General features: G+C 34.9%; 3 protein-coding genes across 4 annotated transcripts in view; 1 reads left to right on the top strand and 2 right to left on the bottom strand.

The window, feature by feature from the left end:
- The window catches only part of LOC108395021 (olfactory receptor 6C2-like), a 109,296-nt gene that overhangs the window by 66,214 nt on the left and 17,464 nt on the right, over positions 1–25,618 (bottom strand). Inside the window, exon 2 of one of the 2 annotated variants that reach the window (XR_012121443.1) lies at positions 20,145–20,537. The exons of the other annotated variant lie outside the window; for it this stretch is intronic. The gene's annotated coding sequence lies outside the window, so the exon portion shown is untranslated. Of the gene's footprint in view, positions 1–20,144; positions 20,538–25,618 lie in introns of those variants that run through there. 2 annotated transcript variants of the gene reach the window in all.
- On the bottom strand, positions 659–10,566 carry LOC118972216 (olfactory receptor 6C2-like). The gene has a single exon (XM_073213417.1). The coding sequence runs from the start codon at positions 1,720–1,722 to the stop codon at positions 775–777; it is 948 nt and encodes a 315-aa protein (XP_073069518.1). The 5' UTR covers positions 1,723–10,566; the 3' UTR covers positions 659–774.
- On the top strand, positions 23,059–24,523 carry LOC118972217 (olfactory receptor 6C2-like). The gene has a single exon (XM_037017139.2). It carries the CDS (start codon positions 23,325–23,327, stop codon positions 24,267–24,269), a length of 945 nt encoding a protein of 314 aa, XP_036873034.2. The 5' UTR covers positions 23,059–23,324; the 3' UTR covers positions 24,270–24,523.

Here is a 25,618-nt window from a genome sequence, read left to right as displayed (position 1 = left end):
TTTCAAAAAAACAATTGTTCTCAAAATTATGCCATAGAAATAATTTAAAAGAGTGTTAAATGGCTATTTCAAAGCCTACTTTTAAGTTTTAAGATAAATAATCCCTTAGTGTTTAATTTAATGTCATAGGTAATATTTTTAACTTTTCTTAAACAATTAATTCTTTGTTCCTCTTGTCTGTTAGCCAGCAGAAGTAATGATTTACTTTTAAAGATAATAATTTAAAGGGTGGGAGCATTGTCAGCGGAGGCCTCTTTCTCCTTCGTGCTTCCCTGCTTGTTGCCCCTCTCTCTCTCTCTCTCTATTTTTCTCCTTCCTCCCTCCCTCCCTCTGTCCCTCCTTTTTTCTATCTTTTCTCTCTTCTTTCATTTCTTCATTGACAAGCACTCTGTTACTATTTAGGATAATTCTGATAACTTTGCTTTTGAAGAGAAACTAGTATTATTACCACATAATGTACCTTCTAGATAATCTATACACTTTTAAATATTATTACTTTCCTTCCTGAACCAGAGCACTGAAAAAATGTTTGAGTAAGAAATGAACAAATTTAATTACTTGGAAATATATTTCATAGTTTCACAATAAGGGAAAACACCACTTATGAGGTTGGTTTGAAAGGAGAAGAATTTGGTCAAGGAGAGTGTAGGATGCAGTAGTACATGTCTCTGATAAAGTTCATTTGACTGAATTATAGGCACAAAGCATTGAAATAAATTATCAGTTGTAGTTAAACATTTACAGGACTTTCTTCTTTCATTTTACTTTGATTCATCAAAACTCTGATTTCTTTGAGAACAATGCAATCCTCTTCATGGAGTCGTTAAAAGCTTGTTTCACTTGCTTATTCCTCAGGGTGTAAATGAAGGGGTTCAACAAGGGGGCAACAGATGTAGTGAGCACTGAGACGCCTTTGTTTACGGCCACCTCCTCCTTTGCCGAGGGCTTGATGTACATGAAGATGCAGCTGCCATAGGTGATGGAAACCACAACCATGTGGGAAGAGCAGGTGGAAAAGGCCTTTTTTCTCTGTTGGACAGAGTGGAACCCAAGAATTGTCCTGATGATGTGTGTGTAAGACAGAATCACACACACTAGGGTGATGATGAGTCCAAATATAGCCACAAGGATAACCACTTGTTCTATTACCCGTGTATCTGAGCATGAGATCTTTAGGAGGGGACCTGCATCACAACTAAAATGATCAATTGCATTAGAGTCACAGAATTCAAGCTGGAGGCCCAAGCTAAGGGGTGGGAGAATGATCACCAAGCCAGACCCCCAACAGCAGAGGACTAATAAGGCACAGACCCTACTGTTCATGATGGTCATGTAATGCAGCGGTTTACAGATAGCAATGTAGCGGTCATAGGACATGGCTGCCAGGAGAAAAAATTCTGTTGCGCCAAAGAGAATAACAAAAAATATTTGACTTGCACAAGCATTGTAGGTAATGGTATTGTCCCCAGTTGACATGCTGTACAGGAATCTAGGAATACAAACAGTGGTAAATGACACTTCTAAGAAGGAAAAATTTCTGAGGAAAAAGTACATAGGGGTTTTCAGATGGGAGTCCACCAATGTGAGGGTGATAATAGTCAGGTTCCCTGTTACACTCAACATGTACGTGAGAAATAGGAAGATAAAAAGCAGGATTTGCAGTTGAGGATCATCTGTGAGTCCCAACAGGATAAAACTTGTTACTTCTGTGTGGTTTCTCATTGCTGCCTTTTGAACTCTACTTAGTAAGCACGTAAAAATCAAAGACAGTTTAGGAGGAGGTAGATATTCAAATTCTGCAGCAAAGGGCTATGCATATAAAAGCCAAGCAAACCAGCTACATTAATTTTCTCCTTTCACAGCATAGTAAATATTGCCAGTATTCCAGTAGTCTTCTTGAATTCCATGTATGAATAGCAGATTTTTCTTTCAGAATTCATGTTGTAAAACAATCCAACTTTTTCTCACATCATTCTTTGCCCTTCAGAATATAAAAATGAAGCTGACTGTAATTCATTACATGGACTGAACAGACAAATCTGTTTGGAGAATAAGAGATGATGTTAACTCATGTGTAATTAAACATCCTTTATCCAGCAAACCTTTGATATGGTACATATCCAGAGCATTGTTAACATGAGTTCCCTTCAGTTGTGACTATCAGAAGATTGTTTTAAGGGTGAAATGCATTTCTCCTGCAAAACAAACAATGAGAAAAATACACAACTAAGGATACTGAGATTTTCCATCGTTTCTTTATTCTTCTCTGCCTGTATTCCTCATTCATAACTCAAAGGTGGCCGATGTACACCTATTTTATCTGTAGTGTAAAAAATCATTGTGTTCAAGATATACAGAAAAGGAATATCCTCATATGTATTCATGTGGTTTTGCATTTAATTGACTGTAGTTCCATTTCTCTGAAAGCCTCTGAAGATAGAACTACATTTAATATCACTAAATATAGTCTTCTAGGCTGTGCCTTTAGTTCATTATGTTTTTAATTCCTTTGAAAAGATAGAGTGTCTACACCTTCTCTTCTTACCCTTACTAAGTAAAGGATTTAAGCCTCTGAAGCACAACTTTGACTTCCAACCCGCCACTGCTTTACCTCATGCCTAGGACAGCTTCACTACTGCTAAAGCCTATGGCCCAATTTTTGTAGTCATTTTTCAGGACATCCCCACAATACAGTTTTTAATTAAAGTTCAGTCATTGTTCAAATGGATTGCATGCCATCATTCTGAATTTCTCCTAACTTTAGATCTGTCTTTTCAGTATCTGACACAGTCTCCTCACTGTCTATTTGTGTATGAAGTATTGCTGTTAACCCACATTTTATGATACCTCTCCAAAAGGCCAGAACTCTTCCAATGAAAAGCATTGTTAATGTGCATCAGGAGTTGCAAGTTCCACAGACACGTCACATGCCATGTGTTCAACGTGAGATCAGGCTCCCTCCCAACCTTCTCCTCTCCCACTGTTAACTGTTTTTTGATAAAGATCAGTGTCTTTGTGTGTCTTGCCAGACTCTTTATGGACAGAACCTTCCTTATTTTCTCTCCCATCACTTAAGATTCCTGAACTTTCTTCCTCAGATCTTAAATTCCACTCACATTGACTGCTTATAATTCTTCCTATTTTCAACATGCTGTCTCCTTGGCAAGGGCTAATCCTCTGACTGACTGATGCCTGTCGGTCCTTCAGGGCTCTCCTTAGGTGTCAGTTCTTCAAGGAGGTCTTCATTTACCACCCAGACTGTGTGAGATTTTGATCCTGTTATTTCCAAGTCCTTTTTCCTATCTTGTCTCAGAACATATCACATTGTATACTGTGTGTACTTATATTTCTCCTCTGTGTTTCTCTAAACTTCTCCACATAGAGGCTATATTTTGTATATAGTTATCTTCCCTCATATCTGGCACATATAAGGTCTTATGTAAAGATGAACTGACAAATAAAACAGAGTTGACTATGTACAGAGACTAAGCTGTATCCTTTAATGCCTATTCTGGTCAGTTGGTTCGACATCCTTACTTTCATATCTATTTCAAATCGCACTGTCATTTTGTGTACATTCTTACAAGGCCTGGAAAATACCAATTCTAAACTTTATATATGCTTCTTTTCCAGGCATTTTTTCTGGCCTTTGAACATGACTTACTTACCTTTGATGTTGTAACTCTCTATCTGTTGTTGTTTTTGCAGGTTGATTTGTACCTAGAAATCTCTGTCATGGGATTCCTGCTTTTTATGTTCTTAGATTTTTATGCCATTGCCCATGACCTGTCACCAGACAACATTTTGAGAGACTATGGTCTTTTACTTTTTGCTTTCCTTTCTTTTTCAAGCTGAAATTACCTGTGTGCCTACAGATTCACTTGCTTATCAGAGAGACTGTGGATTGTAGCCTTTTCTCCCTCCTATTAGAACAAAACCACTTCATTCTATGTCAGGACTTATTTCCTCCTGGCTAATGGCATATTTGAGACAAGCTGTTTTAAATTGAACTATTCCATACAGTGGTTGTTCTTTGTGAAGTAGAGTGTAGTCTCTGTATCATAAAACTCACTTCCTTTATGCAAAAATTCTCACTGTAGTAGTGTTCAACTTTTCTCAGAAATACTTGCATTTCCCTAGGTTAGTTAATGAGTATAACTATCTGACATAGAATCACATAGAATCATAATACAGGTTCCTGAACTCAGAGAGACTTAAAAAATTTTAGCCAGGCAGTAGAGGGAAGGGTCTACAGGTGTCACTGAAGAAATTAAAAATTAGAAATACTGTTAGTATGGTGGTCAAAAGTTTCATTCATATTGATGGTTGAGATCCACCTAGGCAATTAAGGAAGTTTATTGCCCCATCATCACATACCCACACTGTCTTCCTAATTAGTTCTGTCCCTTATGTCATGCAGTCACTTGACTTACACATTTACATTATAATTTCAGATATACAAGTTAGATGAATAACATATTAAATGGCTTCTTTTCCCTGTATTTTGGGTCCTATTTTGTTGATATTATCTGTGACTATTATGTATATTCTTTAGTAAAAGGAAAATCCTCTATTTCTGTTCTCACAGAGCAATAACCACTCCTTGTACCTAACCAGCGCTAATTACATAGAATGGTAGCAATTTGAAAATATGTCCTATCTGAAACACAGTCTTGAGCATTCCTGCTACTTTTCCATCACTGACTGAAATGGAATCTCCGCAGGAAACATCAATGTGTTTGTTGTATGAGTTTTTCCTCTGTTGGCTTTAATATATTTCCTGCAAAGGACATCAGACCTGGGAAAATGAGCTCCTATGGACATGTGCCTTATGAAAATCCCATGAGGTATATATGGCAAGGCCAACCTCAATTTAAAGGGAGTGTCACAGGAAAAAGGACACACAGGAAAAGGAGAGCTAATGAAAAACTCCAGTAAGGGAAGTGGTGTAGACCTGGCACAACTATGATGAAGACACTAACAAAGCCCCTGGCTAACATTACATCATGACAGCCTGTCTCATACAGTTACTTTTTACTTCGGCTCCCAAGGTTTTTCAAGAAATCAACAAATAGTGGACACTATTTCCTTATATGATCCTCCATCCCCAAAAGAATGTGCTTTTTATGAGCCTCTCTTACCAAGCAGGAGCTTATACAAGGAAAGAAGAGCAGAGTTCTTTGTTTTCAAGTTCTCTGAGACTTTTTTGTATTCCCTCAAAACTCTTTCTATATGCAAATGCTATTTTTGTCTTTGTTAGATAGGATCAAGTTATTAATGATTTCTTTTTTATGCAAGTAAAATAGTGTGCTAGTAATTTACATGCCTTATTCTTTGCCTTGTCCTTTGAATTTCGGCTTATCTAAGAATTAATTCTCAAACACTTCAGGGCTACAAAAAAGTATAATAAGTAGAACAAATTATGAAGTTACTAAAAATTGACATCCTTGCTGGCACCTCCTTTTTCACACACCCCCTCTGAATACACACCAGGTAAAAACTGCCTGAGGGAAATAGTCCGCTCAGCCTTGTGCTCCTGTGCAGCGCTTCCTGAACAGCATCTGATTACTCTCCACTGAGTAATTTAAATGCTAAGAGAACATTTCCATTGAACTAACAAATGCTTAGGGAGGACTGAAGTATTTCTGCATAAATTTTTTTCATCACAAAGGAGTATTTCCAATTTAGAAATGTTAATAGTTTTAAGTAGTGTAATATTCTTTTGGGACATAAATTCCAGGGATTTGAAAGGTATATCTCTGTATATTATTGAAGTTGTACTGCATGGATGACTACTTAGGGCTGCAGAAATGTGACCCTGGCTGTGACCTTAGTCTTACAAAGGGCTATTGAATAGCTTCCATACTAAAAGTTGACCACATTATGGAAGAAAATCCTAACAAATATTTCTTTCTCAAAAAAAGAGTAATTATGATTTCTATCTCTGGTACTTACTCTTTAGGTACTTTTCATGGTTTCAGCTGACAGCTCCTTACCGTGTTTAAGTGTTAAGGGATACGTGTCTCTGCACAGGTGTAACAGGATCATCAACCTGCACTTACTGTCCAGGAATTTTCTGGAGGCTCTTGAGTTCTTCAAGTTTCCCATTTTCATATTACACAAAGACTTTCATTAGAGATTCCTTTATGTTAATCCTTGGAAACATTTCCCCTTGGTCTCTGTCATGGAGGGTTTTCCAAGAGCTCTTATTGCTCTGAGCAGGGAGGTGCTTTCCTCCTCCAAGACTAATGATAGTCGTGCTCTTCTGCTCGGTCTGCTGTGGGAGCCCTGGGACCTCCTCACTGAGTGAGGGAAAGGATCCTCAGTGGCCTAGGTTCTAGGGCCACTAATGAGGCTTTTGCTTAATGAACTTTGGCAAAGCAAATAATATAGGCAGCAGCCAGGATTGTCCTATGAGGTGGTTAAGATGGAAAAACAGCATCAGACTCAGGCCAGGGCGCATCCTACTAGTGAGATAAAAAAGCAAAAGCATGATTCACTTCCTCACTACACTTTCTAAGGGAATGGGTGGGGGAGATTCTAATAATCAAAATATTTTTCTTAATCTGTCATGATATAAATGCCTATAAAGTATCTATTTAATATGAAAATATATAGTCAGAAAAACTACTATGTATTCAATGACATTGTAGAATGAATTTGTGTTTTTTTTTAATCACAGGAGCATTGATCTACATTTGAAAAACAGGTAAAAATTATGTATACAAGACATATTTTTATTCTAGCTACAAATGAAGCTTTACAAGATCATGATTACACGGATGACTCAAAAACAATTAACTCCATAAAAACCACTGACTTAACGATTTCTATTTGAAATATCGGCCCTGAGATTTTGCGATTTGTGTGTTTAAAAGGAACCCATATAGGAATATTTTAAGGCATAAAACTAAGATTTGGAGGACTGGTTAAGCAATGTTGTTTTTGGTCAATTACAAAAAGAGAAAAATCACTGTAACTTGGAGATAAGATACTGTTAAGAAATATAGAGAAACCTATGATTCCATATTGGTTTCTTTAGGATTTCATGGTGTCAAGACGGTAGATCAGGGCTCATGATGAATGAAGTCGCCATGATTAAGAAAGTCCCCATGGCAAAGGAAGCAGGGAAAAATGCTCTTGTTGCTGGTTGCTTGAATAAATAGATTTACTCACCCTCTCTTTCTTAATAGTTTTTATTATACCATTACATTATTAGTTTTATGGATTTCTTACCCTAATTCTCATTTTATATTTGAATTAAGACAAGGCTTTATATTTTAATTATCATTCATTTTCATACATTTCCGTTTTTGTGAACAATAAAGTTTTATTTATAATTGGGTTTACATTGTGGGAGACAATATATTGTAGGAATAGGCTGTTATCATGACAATAAATATTCAAATTTTTGCTTTGTCGAAGAGGTTAAAACAATCTAAGCTTTTCAAAAACAGGAGATTATATGATCAATCGCAAATGATGAGAATGAATCATACCAAGGAAGTAATATGATGGAACTACATAAAAGTTTATTCTTAGATATTTTTTTTTCATCCCCTTTGCTTGCTTTTCTTTTTTCTTTCCTTCCTTCCTTCTTTCTTTTTCTCTTTCTCTTTCTTTCTTTCTTTCTTTTTCTGCTAATGTATATAATATGTTGATGTATTGAACAAATATTTTGATATCTAGACAATATTCTTACTTTAGTAAGGGTCTTAATTCCAGTAAATATATTCTATTATAACTCTTTATTTTCTAGATTATTCTCTTAGACTTTTCAAATATCTATCATATTCTGAGCATATTATAATGATCTACCCATGGATTCATCAATAAGATTTATGCCATTGAATTGTGTTATTGGAACAGTTTTTAAATAAACTTTTTTTTTAATGAAACCTATCATGCATACAAAACAGTGTGTAATTGTAGAGGTATAAACAACCTAGGTTAAGGAACAGAGCATTACCAGTACCATGGAAACCTCCCATTTGCCAGTCTCTGATCACACCACATTCCCCTTCATCCCTAACCAACACTACAAGGACTGAATTGCAAAGAGTGTTGCAAGGACTGAGGAACACCTGTGTCTACTATTCTGGCACAGTGAGATTCCTGTTTACAATACATGTCGTTTCTGTTTGTACTCTTCTTCGTCCTGCTCTTTGTCCAGGGAGGCTGACAGAATAGACTGTATGCACAGACACCTTTTCCTGTGGATTTAACTTTGTTCAGCCTTTGAGAGCCCTTTATAATATCACCATGTTTATGCTGTTTCATTTTTTAAATTGAAGTGTAGTTGATACACAGTATTATGTTGATTTCAGGTATACAATGTAGTGATTTTTCAACTGCATACACTATGAAATGTTCAGAACAATAGATGTAGTTACGTACTGTTACCATACAAAGATATTATAATATTATTGCCTATATTATCTATGCTGTATTTTTACCCGAATGACTAACTTATAATTGGAAGTTTCTAACTCTTTATCACCATTCACCTATTTCACCCGTACACCCACCCCTCACCACTGTGTCTATTTTCTGTGTTTATGAGTCTATTTTTATTTACTTAATTTTTTAGATTCCATATATAAGTGAAATTATATGATATGTGTTTTCCTTTGTCTGATATTTCATTTAGCATAGTATCCTCTAGGTCCATCAATGTTGTCACAAATGGCAAGATGTCTATCCTTCTTTCTTTTTTACGAGTGAGTAATATTCCATTATATGTATGTACCACTTCCTTATCCATTCATCTATTGATGGATACTTAGGGGACTTCCATATCTTGACTATTGTAAATAATGTTGTATTGAACATAGATGTGCCCACACCTCTTCAAAGTAGTGATTTTGTTTTATTTGGGTAAATTCCTAAAAATAAAATTACTGAGTCATCTGATGTTTCTATGTTTTGTTTTTTTGAGAAGCCCCCATACTAGTTTCCATAGTAGCTGGACCTATTTTCTCATTCTCACCAACAGTGTATGAGGGTGCCCTTTTCTCTACATTCTCACCAATACCTGTTATTTCTTTTTTCTTTTTTATACTATCCTTTCTGACTAGTGTGAGATGATTCTCATTGTGCTTTTAATATGTATTTCCCTAATGGTTAGTGATGCTGAACATCTCTTTATGTGACTGTTGGCCATATCTGTATGTCTTCTTTTGAAAAATGTCTATTCAGGTCCTCTACCCATTATTTCATTGAATTATTTATTTTTTGGTATTGAGTTTAAATTATTGGGTTTTTTCTCCTTATCAGATATATTTTTACACATTTGTTTTTGTCTATTTTCTTTATCAGTTATTGAGAGTGGCTTATTAAAATATTCATATAGAACCTTCTAATAATTTTGTTATGTATATTTTGATTCTCTATTACTAAAGATATATACATTGAGAATTATTTAGCTGTGAAAAATTCTATCATTATGAAATCTGTCTCCTTATCCTTACTGATTTTTTTCATTTGATCTTAAAGGATTCTTGGCCTTCTTATTAATATTGGTATTCCATCTATGGTTTTTTACATTTGTATTATATTTTCCATGTTTTTACTTGAAATCTGTACACATATTTTTGATATGTCTCTTGTTGGAATACATATGTGTGTTTTAGAAAAATATATTTTGACAAGGCTTGTATTAAGGAAAGCATTTATTCTGTAGAAATTTATCAGTAACAGTATAAACAAAAACTTTGGCCTTATATGAGAGAAAAGAACTATGTGTTAAATTTGCTAACATTGTGTTTCAAGCTTCTAGGTGATGATGGTGCTATGACAGCTGTGTTATTAAGCAACATCTCTTATAGTAATTCTCATCTTTATTGGTAAAATATATGTACACTGGAGGACTGTGAACAAGTTAAAAATACCTACTGGGTAACCAGAGCTTTGGGCTTCCCTGAGTGTGATAACTCTTGTTGCTTGGCATGTCCCTGTAGACACCATGGAATCTATGTTCATGGATTATTACAAAAGACTAACTCCTGGGAGGCATGGGGTTTCTAAGCTTAGGTAGATCTGCACTGATCGGGAGAATCACCTTACTATTGTACTTGGAGTTCCAAGGAGAGGAGTGCGGGAGAGTTGCAAAGACTGAGAAACACCTGTGTTTACTATTCTGGCACAGTGAGATTCCTGTCAACAGTCCTTGTGAGTTAAGACTGTGAATATTCTGGTCTTGTGGTATTTGAATGTCTGTTTAAGCCTCAGAAAAGTCACTGTGTGCTTTCTTACATTGAGTACTACTGTTGATATATTTGAATTTAAATCTGCTATTTTTTTCTTTGATGTTTTTGTTTGCTTAGCACAATATCTTAGTTCTTACATTCTCTTGGATTTACATTGTATGATTCTTGCTCCCACATAGCTCCTTGATAATTGGTGGGTTTTTGTTTTGTTTTTACTACATTTAGAATGTTTACTTGACAGTTTTTATCTTGACTTAAATTTGTCTTAAATTGTGTGGTTACTTTTACATTTTTCTGGACAATGCAAGGAATTTAGCATACTTTAATGTCATTTACCACACAACTCTGAATCTTACACATTTTTTAAACTTTAACTTTAAATATTTTTAAGCCACTCAGAATGTTTTCATTAATCTGATGATTAATCTGATGATATTCATTTAGATCTGCCAACACCTGAATCGTTATTTATTCCTCTCTTCCATTCTTCTTTCCTCTTTTAATCCACATTTTTTTGTGTGGGTCACAGGTAAAGAAATCACTTAGATCCTACTGCTCTGAAATGTCTTATTTCACTTGTTTTTATGGTGTATTTTCACTCAGCATAAAAAAGGATTCTGAGTTGATTTTCATTTTCTTTTAGCACTTTGAGGATAGTTTTTTTCTTCTTCCTTCACTTCATTTATGGAGATATTAGCTGCCATGTTATTGTTGCCATTTGATGGTAATCTGTGTGTTTGCACTGGCTGTTTGTATATTTCTGCTTTGTCTTTGGTTTTCATCAGTTTTATCATGTGTTTTACTGGATTTCTTTGTCTTTATCCCATGAAGTGCTGCTGGTGACTCTTGAGTCTGTTACCTGTTATTGCTTCACTAGGTTTGGAATTTCTCAGGCAATAACTTTTTTATTATTCTCCATAGAAAATGTAACATGGTTGTTTAAACACCATTATTTTTATTACTATTGGTCTATTTCTACATTAATGGCAATCTTTTATTTTTTCTTTTTAAAAAATAATGTTTTTATTTCTTTCCATGATTTATGTTTTATAGAGTGTAATTAATACATTGTGTGTGAAATGCACACAGATAGCTTGAGGTTTAGTGTATTTTGCCTTCCTTCAGGATGGTTTATATGTTTTTGTTAGGGAGCATAGCCATGTGAAATCCCATATTCCCTTAAACCTGTTAAGAATTGGCTTTTTTCTTGTTTTTTTGTAGTCCAAGTATGATGACTACAGTTAATAATACTGTACATATGTTTGGCATTTGCTTAGAGAGCAGATCTTAAAAGTTTTTATCACATACACACACAAAAATTAACATGTGAGGTAATAGATGTTATCTATATTTTTTATTGTGTTATTATTTCACTATATATATATATATACATCAAATCATTTTGTACACTTAAAATTTGTACAGTTTAATTTCTCAATTGTACATCAACAAAGCTGAGGAAGAAAAGAACTGGCTTCTTCAAATATAGACCTAAATCTGTACAAAGGTAATTCTATTTTTCAGTTTAGTCTTGCTTTTTTTTAAACTTTCTCTTTACATTAATGTGTGTAAAGTGTATAAATAATTTTATAAAGATTCATTTTGATATGACCAAATTATTTATGCCAGGCTCTTCATTATGGTATGTCCAAATTATTTATGCCTAATTGGGGAAATATTTATCATTATCCTTTTATGATCAACCAAAGTCCATAGATTGTATTAGTTTCACTCTGTGTTACACATTCTGTGAGTTTTGACAGATATAATGACATGTATCTAGTATTATGGTATCATATAGAATAATTTCCCTGGCCTAAAACCCCCTATGTTCTACCTCTCATTGCTTCCTTCCTTCCTCACTCCCAGCCCCAGGGAATCACTAATATTTTTGCTATCTCCATAGTTTTGATCTTTCCAGAATGTCATATGTTTGGGATCACATAGTATGTAGCCTTTCGGATTGCATTTTTTCACTTACTAATATGCATTTAAGACTCCTTTATGTCTTCTCATGTCTGGATAGTTCATTTATTTTAGAAATTATATAATATTTCATTGTCTGGATCTACCAAAGTTTATCCATTCATCTACTAAAAGATATTTTGGTTGCTGTATCTGTGAGGGTTAGCTACTGCATATAAACCAATAAAAATCTGCTGTTCAGCCAAATTATTTCATTGTATATTGACAAAAAAAAATCAATGAAGCCTAAGATTCTAGAATATTGAAGCCTAAAGCCATAAGGTGGAGATTTGCAGAACTTGACAGTGGGAGAGATAAATAAAAAAGTAGAAAGGCACACTGATAGAGCAAATGTTTTTAACATACCTGCATGATAGAGAATGAGTAGAAACACACTGAGAAGAAAGTTTTTTAACTTTTTAAAAAATGGAGCTGGATTATTTGAACATATTATGAAACAACAGATAGGAACAAAATAAAGAATATTAATCAGATGTAGGAAAAGAAGTATAACACAGATTTTTTTCTCTTAGGTATTATGAAAAAAGAAATTACTCTAAATGTGGACAGTGAGAACTTGAGGGAAGTCTAATATGATGGTGAGCAAATACTGACAGCTGTCTTCCTTTTCAAGTGATGAAGCTCTCACAAAGTTAAAAAGTGAAGATTTGAAGATACAATGTTATAAAATAGATGTCTGCAAACACTGAAGAGGGTTATGAACTGATGTAAAGAGAAGTCATCTTGGGGGCAGAGAAAATATACATAAAAGATTTATTAGGAAAATGTAAGAATCAAACTGAAGGGCAAAAAAGAGAAAACCGCACCATTATCTCAATAGATAGGTGTGGGATAGTATAGAATATGCTAGTATCTTTTCTCTCTTCTATACCTCTGTAATCTGCAATAAGATACACCAAGTATTTAACAAAGGGATTATATGGGGGTTGTGTAATTTGTGGTTGTTTTTTCAAATGTATTCACATAGTCTAATTTTTATTCAAATTAATAGGCAATATTTGTATTTATGTGGGGGACTAGCCTATAGTTTTCTTTCCTTATAATGTCATTTTCTGGTTGTGGCATCATGTAATCCTAGCCTTATAAAATGAGTTAGGAAGTTTCCATCCTACTATACTTTCTGAAAGGGTCTGTATTGGATTGGTATTGTTTCTTCCTTAAACATTTGAAAAAATCACTCATAATACTTCGTGCAAAAATTTTTATTAGAATGAAATTTTGTAATTGACACAGGGCTTTCAGTGTCAGCAATAAGTACTGAAAGTACTTACAAAAGTAAGCTAACTGAATGGAGAGGTACACATGGGTCATTGTCTTCATATTTCCAGTAACACTCAGGACATATGTGAGAAATAAAAAGAGGAAAATCACAACCTGCCCTTCTGGATTATTGGTCAGACCCAGGAGGATGAAATCTGTTACTGATGTGCTATTTTCACTTCTGGTGGATGATTTTTGACAGACCTTATGTACTGACAAAATGAAGACAAACAACAATAAATCAGTGAGACAAGCATAAATATCTGCACCTACTTTTTCAAGTAATGATTTTATTCTCACAGGAAGTATCTGAGATACTTAAACAAATTCCTTCTACATAAGCACTTCCTATTTTCCTCAAATTGTTTATGCCTCTTATGCCATAATGAATCCAATTCATCCTGGTGAGCATTTAAATTCCCCTCTTATAAAAATGATAGAAAACATAGACACACATAGACATCTTGGCATTATTGTCCTATTAAGTTTTGAGAACAAATTTCCACAAAAGGAGTTACTGATCATAACTTTCATTATTAAAATATATATACATATTTATGGATTTCTCTAGAGAAATGGTTGTTTTAATATCCTACATTTTAAGAATGGCCATTTTCACACAAAACAAAATACAAAAGATGGATACTTTTAATCCTTACATATATGATAGAGAATAAAATGCCCTCGCATCCCTCCCTTTAAGATGGAGATTATATCCAAAAGCAGAAAATAACAAGGGTTGATAGAATGAGAAATCTTGTGCATTCCTGTAGCCAATGGTGCCACAGCTATAGAAGACAGTATGTTATTTCCTCACATAACTAAACCTAGCATTGCCATATCATTCTGCAAGTCCACTTATGGGTGTTTATCCAGAATTAAAATCAGAATCTTAAAGAGATATCTGCACTCCTGTGTTCACTGCAGCCTTAAACACAATAGGCAAGATATGATGGCAACACTGAAGTTGCCATTGATAGGTGAATGGATAAAGAAAATGTGGTGGACATGCACAATGGAATAGTGTTCAGCCTTAGAAAGAAAGGACATTTTGACACATTCTGCATTATTAATGAACCTGAAGACATGCTGATTTTAATACACCTGTCAGTAAAGAAGAAATACTATATGATTCTACTTATATGAGGTACCTAGATTAGCCAAAATCACAGAATTAGAAAGTAGAATGGAGGTTTCCAGGGACTGAGGGGAGGAAATCTGCCATAGGACATTGTGCTTATGGTTGACAATGCTGCATTGTACACTGAAAATTTAAGAGGTTGCATTTCACATTGTTTTTACCACAATGTTTAAAAAGGGGCCCTTTCATGTCCTCCTCTGGGAAACTCCACATGGAGCTGCACTAAAAGGAAGAGGAAAAAGGCACTAAGGACACCAAGCTCTGTGCCATCAAGTGGCCCCTAGCTTCATCTGAACATCTGGAGGTGTCAGCAACAGTAAGCAGGGGAGGGCAGGAGCCTGAAGATTCAGACAAAGTCATTTCTGTTCGGATGCATGCCTGGGAGTACCCTGTCAAAACTCAGTCAGTAAGTTGATATCAAATAAAAAGTGATTCATTTTTTGATTAGTTTAGCTGTGATTAGTTTAGGGTAAGGCTATCCTGCCAGAAAGTATTTTCTGGTGACTAGGAGAGGAATAGTGTTTTCTCAACTTGGGGGACCATACATACCATGAATCTTCTTCCTGGATTTGATGTTATATGTTCCACCATAAAGTGCTCCTAGCTGTTGGCACATGTGCTTTGTTTGGAAAGCATGAATTATTTTAGGAGCCCTGACCAGGGAAGGACCGAGTAATTGGGCAGCCCTGTGTATGGAAAGATAACTGAACTGGGATGCAGATCTCAGTTTGCATGGATTCACTTAGTCACCTGGGAGAAATCTCATCCTTTTCTGGGTTCCACAAGTGAGTGTGTTGGATGACATCAAGGATACAAATAAATCTCATCTCACAGGCCAAATCTTATTGTGTTTTCACTGTGTTAAGAAGGATTCTGAGGTCATATCCTCACTCTTGAAGAAATGATTATGCAACTCATTTGCAATTATGGTTAGTGACCTGACTCTTCTCTTTTCTTTTCAGTTCTATACACTTTGTATTTTGGTAAGTGAACTATCTGTAATGAATAAACTATAGTGTGTGAAATAACATGGACACATACACATATGACTACTTTAAATGAATGGCTTATGCATGTAAAGTTTCTGCATGCAATAAGATATTAATACAATCTTGGGAATGTTCTGAAGGCACAGCTCTCAGAGCTTTTTCAGTAATTCTTCCCATAGTTAAAATATATATTAGGATTATCTGTTGCCTTATGAATATTTTCCAATTAATACTATATCCTAAAAACTTAAAAATAAGAGGGTATGTAATTGCATATAGTACCATAATTACATTCTATCTCATAGTCATAACATTTTGGAATATTTTCAAATATAGTCAGCATTTGGAATATTTTACTCAAACAATATTTTTATTAGTATCACATTTCTGTGATATAATGTCAGTTGTTTTTCAGTAATTAGATCGTGAAAAACTTACTGTTTTTTATTTTTGCTAATTTACAAGTTATCTTTATTTTTGTTGTTTTCCATCCAAATACTGAGTTCTTTAATATTTAATTTTCAAGTTCCTGAATTTCACATTTAGTTGCAATATTTCCATTTCTATTAATTAAATAGTTTGAGCTGCTTGGAGCAATTGTTTGAAAACAGAAAAGGAGAGTGATTTTCTTTGAAGTGCCAGTAAAATGGTGTCCTCTGATTCTTATATGCATGTTAAATAGGTGTGTAAAAACCAGCATTGATTTTCAGTGACTTCATGGGTGGAGTTTTTGTGATTTCCTATCTTTGTGTATTTTCGGATAATACGATATTTTAAAAAAATTTAAAAGTAAAGTCACTGCATTGACTGTAAAAGCAGTCATCCCTAACAACCCTGTTCATAGCACCAGGGAATAAGATCCTTTTTCTCAGCAGCTGCCTCTCACAATTCCAGTTACTGTTTAAAGAAGGTAAATGATCTGAAAAGTTATAGATAAATATTCATGGCGGAGCAGAGTTGGTAGAAAAGCAACCTGACAGTCTGAAATAACCAATATTTGTAGTAGAAGATCACTGTTTAGTTGTGTTTTCCCTACACAGATTCAGAATATCTGATTCAATAGACTAAGGGAGGAAAAGTAGGAAGGAGACAGTGCCCATTGCTAGAAATCATCACGAAGCATAGTTTTCTAAGCCTTGAAGTTAGGTCCCATCCCATTCACTAACTGTGGGTTGCTGTGAATTTTATTTTGGATCATTTATTTTTATGTAGGATTGGGAAAGGTTTTCTAGAGCTTGCTACTGAACTTTGAAAGTAAAAAAAGATGAATACTTATTTAAAGTCACAACTCACAATTCCCCTATGGTTAACATGTGAGAAACAGATCACTATATGGACTTGGGAAAATGCCAGAGAAGAAAAAGTTAAAGAATACAGAGAAGTGCATTTGAACGTTGAAAAAAAAAAATGAAAAAAGAGCCATATAATGACTGTGAAATCTTTGATGACCCTACTTAGCTATATTTTTATCCTACTTTTCTTCAAGTACTTTTTAAACATTTACTACTTATGGAAGCTCTAGGTAATTTGCTTGTCTATTATGTTGGCTTTTTATCACTTGGGTCCACTGCTTATAAGGAAGTTCTATAATGGAAGGGGCCTTTGTGTGCAAAGCATTAAGAGGTAGAATAATGATTGCTAGTTTTTATTTTTCCTTTAAATAAACTCATTTTTTTAAAATGTACAAGTGCTTACATGAAAATAATAAAAAATTTTTGCACAAAATATTATGAGTGATTTTTTCAAATGTTTAAGGAAGAAACAATACCAATCCAACACAGACCCTTTCAAGAAGTATAGTAGGATAAGACTTCCTAACTCATTTTATAAGGCTAGAATTACATGATGCCACAACCAGAAAATGACATTATCCCTCCTAACACAAGACTGATTTGGATGTAGGACTCCCTCCATTACCATGTCTCTATTTATTCTGCAATTTTTAACATGTTCTTTTTATCCCTTATTTTGCAGATGTTCATTCAGTCCTCAGTTCTTCCTCAGGGTGAATTGCTCTGTGTGTAGGTATAGATGTGTGTGTGTGTGTGTGTGTGTGTGTGTGTAAGCATGTAGTTCCAGGCATATCTATGCTGCCATCTTGGGCCCGCCTCCTCTCTCACTGTTGTTTGAGTCTGGATTTCCTTGATTAATAACTATGCTGAACACCATCTTGTATGTTTATTGACCATGGTCTATGCTCTTTTGTGAAATGACATTTCAAATCATTGGTGAAATATTTATTGGGTTGCCTTTTCTTTGTAGACATGCAGGGATTCTTTCAATATACCGGAAAGAGTCTTTCGAGTTTATAAGTTCCTTGGATTTCAAAGTCTTAGTACTTTTTTTATTATGGTGCAAATCAGATAAATAAAATGCAGTGATTTCACTTATACAATCCAATCAGCATAAATGCTTATTTCTGGATGTTAGTGTTTCTATGAATTTTTTAGCTTTCATCTTTGGTAATGAATTAAAAAATAACATTCATTGAATTTTATACCTATTTTATTGATTCTACAATTTTAATGTGTCCATATGATGATTAACATTTATACATTTTCTAAAATTAAATATCTACCATCTACCACATCTGTCAGAATGTTCACCCTTTCATTCCTAATACAGTATTTTATTTTAATGCCTACCATTTGAGTTGCATTCAGATAATTAATTCTGTTTTTCCTGTTTTGAAATATGATGACTTTTCCTGTTTTTCAAAATCATGGTAAAATACAGACAAGAAAAGAATGAAGTTCTGACATAACAGCTACAACATGGATGAAACAAGTATATTAGGCTGTGTTAAGATGCTTAGAGAAAGGGAAATAATGCTGTGCTTGGAGTAGTCTTGGTGTTAAAAACAGAAAATAGATTTGGGATTGTCAATGTCTGGAGGATCACATAATGGGGAGTAATTATTTAGTGGGTATATAGTTTGAGTTTTGTAAAATCAGAAGAGTTATACAGATGGATGGTGGTGATGATTCTGCTACTTTATGAATGTATCTAAAAACTATGAATTGTGCATTTAAAAATGGCTAATATGACAAATTATATATTATGTATATTTTTCCACAATAAAATACATTGGGAATAAAGCATAGAGTAATATCATTTATGTACAGATTTAAACAAAAACTGCTATATATTGTTTGAGGTTGTATGGGTATGTACTAAAAGTATAAAGGAAAACAGAGAAACCAGCAATGCTAAATTGTAGATAAGGATACCACTGGAGTTGGGAAGAGATCTTGACTGGGAAGGTTACATAGGGACTTATATACTAGAAATGTCTAATTTTTTTAAGCTGAACAGTGCATACATCACATGTTTTTCATTAATCTTTTAAAAATCAGAATATTAATTTTCTATCTTTATGTTTTATTGAAATATAGTCGATATGCAATATGATATTGGTTTCTGACATACAGTATAATGATTCAGTAACTAGGTACATTATAAAATGCACACGACAAGAAGTGTAGTCACCAACTGTCACCAAAGTTTTTACAAGTTAATGACTATATTTCCTATGCTGTATTTTTCATCCGTGTGACTTATTTATTTTATAATTACAAGTTCATACCTTTTTGTACTCTTTACTTCTTTGGTGCTTCCCCCTGTTCCCATAGTTACCATCAGTTTTTTCTCTGTAAAATTAGCCTATTATTTGTTTATATGTTTGTTTATCCGTTTTAGATTCCACATACAAGTGAAATACATGGCCTTTGTCTTTCTCTATCTGACTTCCTTCACTTAGCATTATACCCTCCATGTCCACCCATGTTGTCAAAAAGGGCAAGATTTCATTATTTTTAATCACCCAATAGTATTCCACCATCTAGATGGACCACATTTTCTTCACCCATTCATTTATTGATGTACACTAAGATTTCTTCCATACCTCAGCTATATCTGAAAACCATAAGATATTGAAAGAAATTGAAGATAATACAAATAAATGGATGGATATTCCATGTCCATGGATAGGAAGAAATAATATTGTTAAATGGCCATATGTCTCAAAGTCATCTACAGATACACTGCAATCCCTACCATTATACCAATGGCATTTTTCACACGTCTGGAGTGAATAATCCTGAAATTTGTATGGAAATACCAAAGGCCCCAATAGCCAAAGCAATCTTGAGAAGGAATAAAGTTGAAGGTATTATACTCCCTGATTTCACGCTATACTAAGAAGCTATATTCATTTGATTGATATACTAATAAAAGTGTGTAATAAACCCACACTTACATGGTCAGTTAATATGTGGACAAAGGGGACAAGAATATACTATAGGGAAAAGACAGTCTCTTGAACAAATGATGTTAGGAAAACTGGACAGCTACATGCAAAAGAATGAAACTGGACCATGGTCATATACCATATAGAAAATAAATGTCAATGGATTAAAAACCTAAATATAGGACCTGAAACCATAAACCTCCTGAAGAAAACATGAGCAGTGAACTCCTGAGCATGGGCATGAGCAATTTTCCTGGATATGTTTCCCAAGGCAAGAGAATGAAAACCAAAAATAAACAAGAGTTTAATGCTAATTTTTATAACTTTTATTCTTATTAAAATATTTCCTGATAGCAATTCAAAACGTCACACAACTCCAGCCTGTAAATTTCCTTAGGCTCCTTAGGTTCCAATTGTGATGTGAGTTGTATCCCCATCCAATTTATATACTGAAATCCAAATCCAGTACCTCTAAACGTGACTTTACTAGGAGATACGGTCATTAAAGATGTAATGAGTTAAAATGAGATCACTAGGTCGGCCCTAATCCAGCATGACCACGTCCTTGTAGAAAGAGGAGATGAGGACAGATATGTACTGAGGGAACACCACGTGAGGCACAGGGAGATGGCCCTCCACCAGCAGAGAGAGAGGCGTCTGGAGAAAGCAGCTCATCAGCACCTTGGTCTTGGACCTTCAGCTTCCTGAACGGAGAAAACATATTCATGTTAAGCCAAAATAAAGTTGTAGTCTTCAGGTTTGGGGTGCACTTATTCTACTTGATCATTGTATTGCTCAAATCTTCATTTTACTTAGTCACTTCTTTTTTCTACTTCTATTAATTACTGAGAGAAAAACATTAAACTGAATGAATCTGGCTATTTCACCTTGTAGATAAATATGTCTTGTGTGTGTATATTTACATAGAAGGATAAAGTTACATACATGTATACATAAAGAAACATTTGGTCTCTTTCCCTGTTCCTGGCAGAGATATCCTAACTCATGGAATCTGTTGATTGGTAAACTTGTCCTGTATTACCGGGAGTATATACTTCTAAAGGACTTAGGGTGGGGACCCTAAAGAGCCTCAGAATGGGGTGGGTCATCAGAAAGACCAAATCATTACAGGATTTGAACTGCCAGCCCCATTCACAGAGCTCTGAGAAGGTTACGAGGGGATGGAGATTAAACACTTAAAAACCTTGAACAAAGACCTAGGAGCTTTGGGTTAGTGAACACATCAAGGTGCTGGGAGTGTGGTGTGCCAGGAGGGGTCATGGAAATGTCATGCCTCCCCGCCCCTATACCTTGCCCTATATATCTCTTCCATTTGACTTTCCCTGAGTGGCATCCTTTATAATAAACTGGTAATAGTAAGCACAGCACTTAAATATTGTTACGTTCTGGGCCAAGCTACTTAAATATTGTTATGTGCCTTATTTGGAAGGACAAACATCATCATTTGTTTATTTTTTGGATATTACAGTTTCCTTCCTTTTTTCCATTTTCATACCCATTTTCAGATTTCTTTATATTAACTATTTTTACTAATGTAATTTTAGGTAAGAAGGCCATCTTACTCTTTGTATTTCATAAACCATATGTGAACAAATATATATAGACATGTTTCTGAACTGTCAAATTGTCATTGGAACCTTTTATTTTAACAGTTGGGCTGAGAAGGTTGAAATAATTGCTTCTTTGTCTATGTAAGGACATTATCCCCATTGGTGTTTGGCTCAGATCTTTTTACGGTGAAGTAAATTATATTTTAAATTCTTCAGAGACTGAATAATCACAGCCTCCAAGGACTTTTTTTTCCAGTAGTTTTCTGCATTTCTATTGCAGATGGACAAAATAAACAGGATCCAAAGTGTAAAAACCTGTTTTTTCCAGAGAAAACAAGACCAATCATTTTTCCTGAGCCAGAGTCTTCTTAAGTCCTCTTCCTCTTTGAACTTCATTATCTTCCTTTCAACTACCCAGCATATACAGAAATATTCCTATTTTAATTTATAATGGTATTTCTTATAAATTCAGAAACCATGTGATATAAAGGGTGAGTGTAGGTTTCTGGGCCAAGCTACTGAGAGACTTAGATGATCCTATTAATATGCTTTTGTTCAACTGTGAGGCTCACCTAAGCATATATTTGAGTTATAGCCTCCTGATGAAACAAAAAGAATGTCTAAGGTAAGGCATGGGATATTTTCAAGCCCACCCTATCAGTACAGTGGGTATCACTCATTTAAAACATCATTATGTTGGTGCAGTCTCATATACAATGTTTTGCTTGACACACAGAAAATACTTCTTAATGTCTCTCTCTCTATTCTCCCTCTCTCCTTTTCTCTGTCAATTACCTATCAGGCATCTATCCATATATTTACACTATTTACATCTCAACTACCATGGGCAAACATTCCATTTTTTATATTTTCCCTCTTTTATATTATCACCTGTGTGCAAACATTTTGCCTCATACACCCAGGTTATTGACCCATTTTCTACACATTATCTAAACCCTCTCAATGTTTATGGAATGTCTGTACCTGGTGGGAACTGATACTATTCATTTAAACCTCACAGAAGCCCTATGAGATAGTGAGATAGTATTCCCCTTAACTCTACAGATTAGGAAACTGAGAGCACAGAGAGATTAAATGACTTGACCAAGGTCACTCCCCTACTAGATGACAGAGATATGACTTGAGCCTAGACAAACTGCTCCAAGGACAATGTACTTAAACTCTCTGTGCTACTGAAATGTGTATTACACTTCTTGTGATGAAGGAGGGAACAGCAAAATATGTTTTGATATTCTTCAGCTCTTTATACGTCTATGCACGGTTTTTCAAGTTATATTAAAATAATCATGCATCAAAGGCTCCTTGCTAAACACAGGAAATAAAGGAATAATAGAGAAATTTAGAGAAAGGGCTGGTGAAAGACTAATATCTGGAAGAAATCTGACTTGACCTAAAATAAGGCCTAGTTCACTAGAGAGGGGAGCTGGAGAGTCTAGATAGGGCACATACACCATGCCCTATAGATGTCCAATTTACCAGGCACCATAACTTAAGCAAGGGAATTTTAGGGTTTAACTTTTGGGTACAGAACTTCTGGAACAAAGAGACTTTATGCCCCATGAAAATATAGCTCAAAAGCAGATGATTTCTAATCCTACAGGGGAAATAACCAAATTGTGGACTTAAAAAAATTAATTGGAAATGGCATTGTGAATTCAAAGAAACTAGAATATTTATAGTAATTTCAGTGGCAGTAATTTTCAAGAGAAACATCCCATAAACTTTGCTTACATACAACACATGCCAATGGAGTTGAGGGAAGTATCTCATCAAAGCCCTATTACCAAGTTTCAGAAGGAAGTTCATGTGATTGGTTTAGCTTTGTTGGTCTCACTTTGTCCTATTTGACATTGTTCCTCAGATCCATTTCTGTGACTTTTATGTGAAGACTGGCAGCAGATGAAGTCAGTGATGGGAAACCAGTCAGTGGTGAGGACGTTCATCATCCTGGGACTGACAAGTGACCCACAGCTAGAGATTCTGGTTTTTATCTTTCTGTTTATCACATATACATTTAGTGTACTTGGGAATCTGACCATAATTTCTCTCATCTTGGTGGATTCTCATTTAAAAACAGCTATGTATTTCTTTCTTCAAAATTTCTCTTCCCTAGAAATCTCACTTACAACTGCCTGTGTCCCCGCTTACCTGTACATCATAGCAAGTGGGAACAACGTCATTACCATCAAAGCCTGTTTCATTCAAGTATTTTTTGTCATCCTCTTTGGAGCAACAGAGTTTTTTCTGTTGGCTGTGATGTCCTATGACCGCTGTGTGGCCATCTGCAAACCCCTGCATTATGTGACCATCATGAACAGCAGAGTCTGCAGGAACCTCATCCTCTGTTGTTGGACATCTGGCTTGCTGATCATCCTTCCACCCCTTGGTTTGAGCCTTAATCTGGAATTCTGTGACTCTGTTATTGACCATTTTGTCTGTGACGCTTCTCCAATACTGAAGAATTCATGTACAGATACGTGGTTCATAGAGCAGCTGGCCATATTCTGTGCTGTGTTGACTCTCATTGTGACACTTATGTGTGTAGTTCTGTCCTACATGTACATCATTAGGACGGTTCTAAGATTACCCTCTTCCCAGCAGAGGAAAAAAGCCTTTTCCACCTGTTCTTCCCACATGATCATGGTTTCCGTCAGCTATGGCAGCTGCATTTTTATGTATATCAACCCTTCAGCTAAGGACGAGGTGTCCATTAATAAGGCTGTTTCTCTGCTTATTGTGTCTGTTGCCCCTTTGTTGAACCCCTTCATTTATACCCTTAGAAATAAACAAGTTAAGCAGTCTTTCCATGACACCCTCAAAAGATTCCTTTCAAAGAAATACTAGATTTTCACATTGGAAATTTAATTTAAAATTTTTTAATGTTGTGCTCATTGGAAGGAAGTTGAGCCATGGGAAACCCAGTCTTATACTGTTGTAAAACAAAGAGCACTGAGGAGAAAGCCTAAGAAAGAAGCATGGTCCTGCCAGCGTTACGTAAATGGATATTTCCCTACTTTTCTGAAACTTCTGTTTTCCTCATCTACATTTCAACCAACAGATTTTAGTCTTGTCAAAGGTACCCAATTCTTTAGTTTCACTTGGCTCTATCACTGCTCTCTCCTCCTTGCAACACAGACCCATACTGTTTCTTTAAATTGAGTTTGAAATACTATACTGTATTAATTTCAGGCATACAACTAGATATTTAACAAGTATAAATATTATTAATGCTTATCATAAGTGTAATTACCTTCTGTCACCATCTTGGTAACTCATTATGATATTATGTTTTCTATGCTTTATTTGTCATCCCTGTGATTTATTTATTTTATAATTGGTAGTCTGTACCTCTTGATCCTCTTCACCTATTTCTGCTATGCCCCAAACTTTCTTTTATGGCAAAGACCAATCTGTTCTCTGTATTTATGAGTGTATTTATTTCTTTGTTCGTGTGTTTTATTTCAAGATATAATGGAAGTCCTACGATATTTGTTTGCTCTGTTCTCTTTCACTTAGCATAATACCTTGTAGTTATATCCGTGTTGTCACAAACGGCAAGAGTTTGATATTATTCTTATGGCTGAGCAATATTTCATTGTGCATCTGAACCACATCTTCTTTAGCCATTCATCTAGGGATGGGCGCTGAGATTGCTTCTATATTTTGTCTATTATGTATAACGCTGCAGTAAACATAGGGGTATATCATTTTGCCCTACTGTTTTGTGTTCTTCAGGTAAATACATCTGGCATTACTCAGGTGTATGATATTTCTGTTTTAAGTTTTTGAGATACCTCTGTACTGTTTTTGTATTAGCTGCCCCATTTCATAGTCACAAAAAAGGCATAAGTATTTCCTTCATTTCACATCCTCACTGACATTATTATTTCTTGTGTTTTTAATAATAGCCATTCTAACAAGTGTGAGGTAATAGCTCATTGAAATTTTGATTTGAATTTCCCTGGGGATTAGCGTTGATGAGCATCTTTTCATGTGTGTGTTGACCATCTATACATTTTCTTTGGGAAAATGTCTATTTAGGCCCTCAGTCCATTTTCCTATCAGATTATTTGTTTTTGGGGGATTGAATTGTATGAGTTGTTTGTAAATTTTGGATATTAGCCCCTTATCAGAATTGTGATTTTGCAAATGCATTCTCCAATTCAGTAGGTTGCTTTTTCATTTTCTTGATG

Source organism: Manis javanica, chromosome 10 (assembly GCF_040802235.1).
Source record: "Manis javanica isolate MJ-LG chromosome 10, MJ_LKY, whole genome shotgun sequence".
Taxonomy (NCBI): Eukaryota; Metazoa; Chordata; class Mammalia; order Pholidota; family Manidae; genus Manis; species Manis javanica.
The sequence above is the reverse complement of the archived record's forward strand: the minus strand, read 5'-3'. Positions and strand labels throughout refer to the sequence as shown.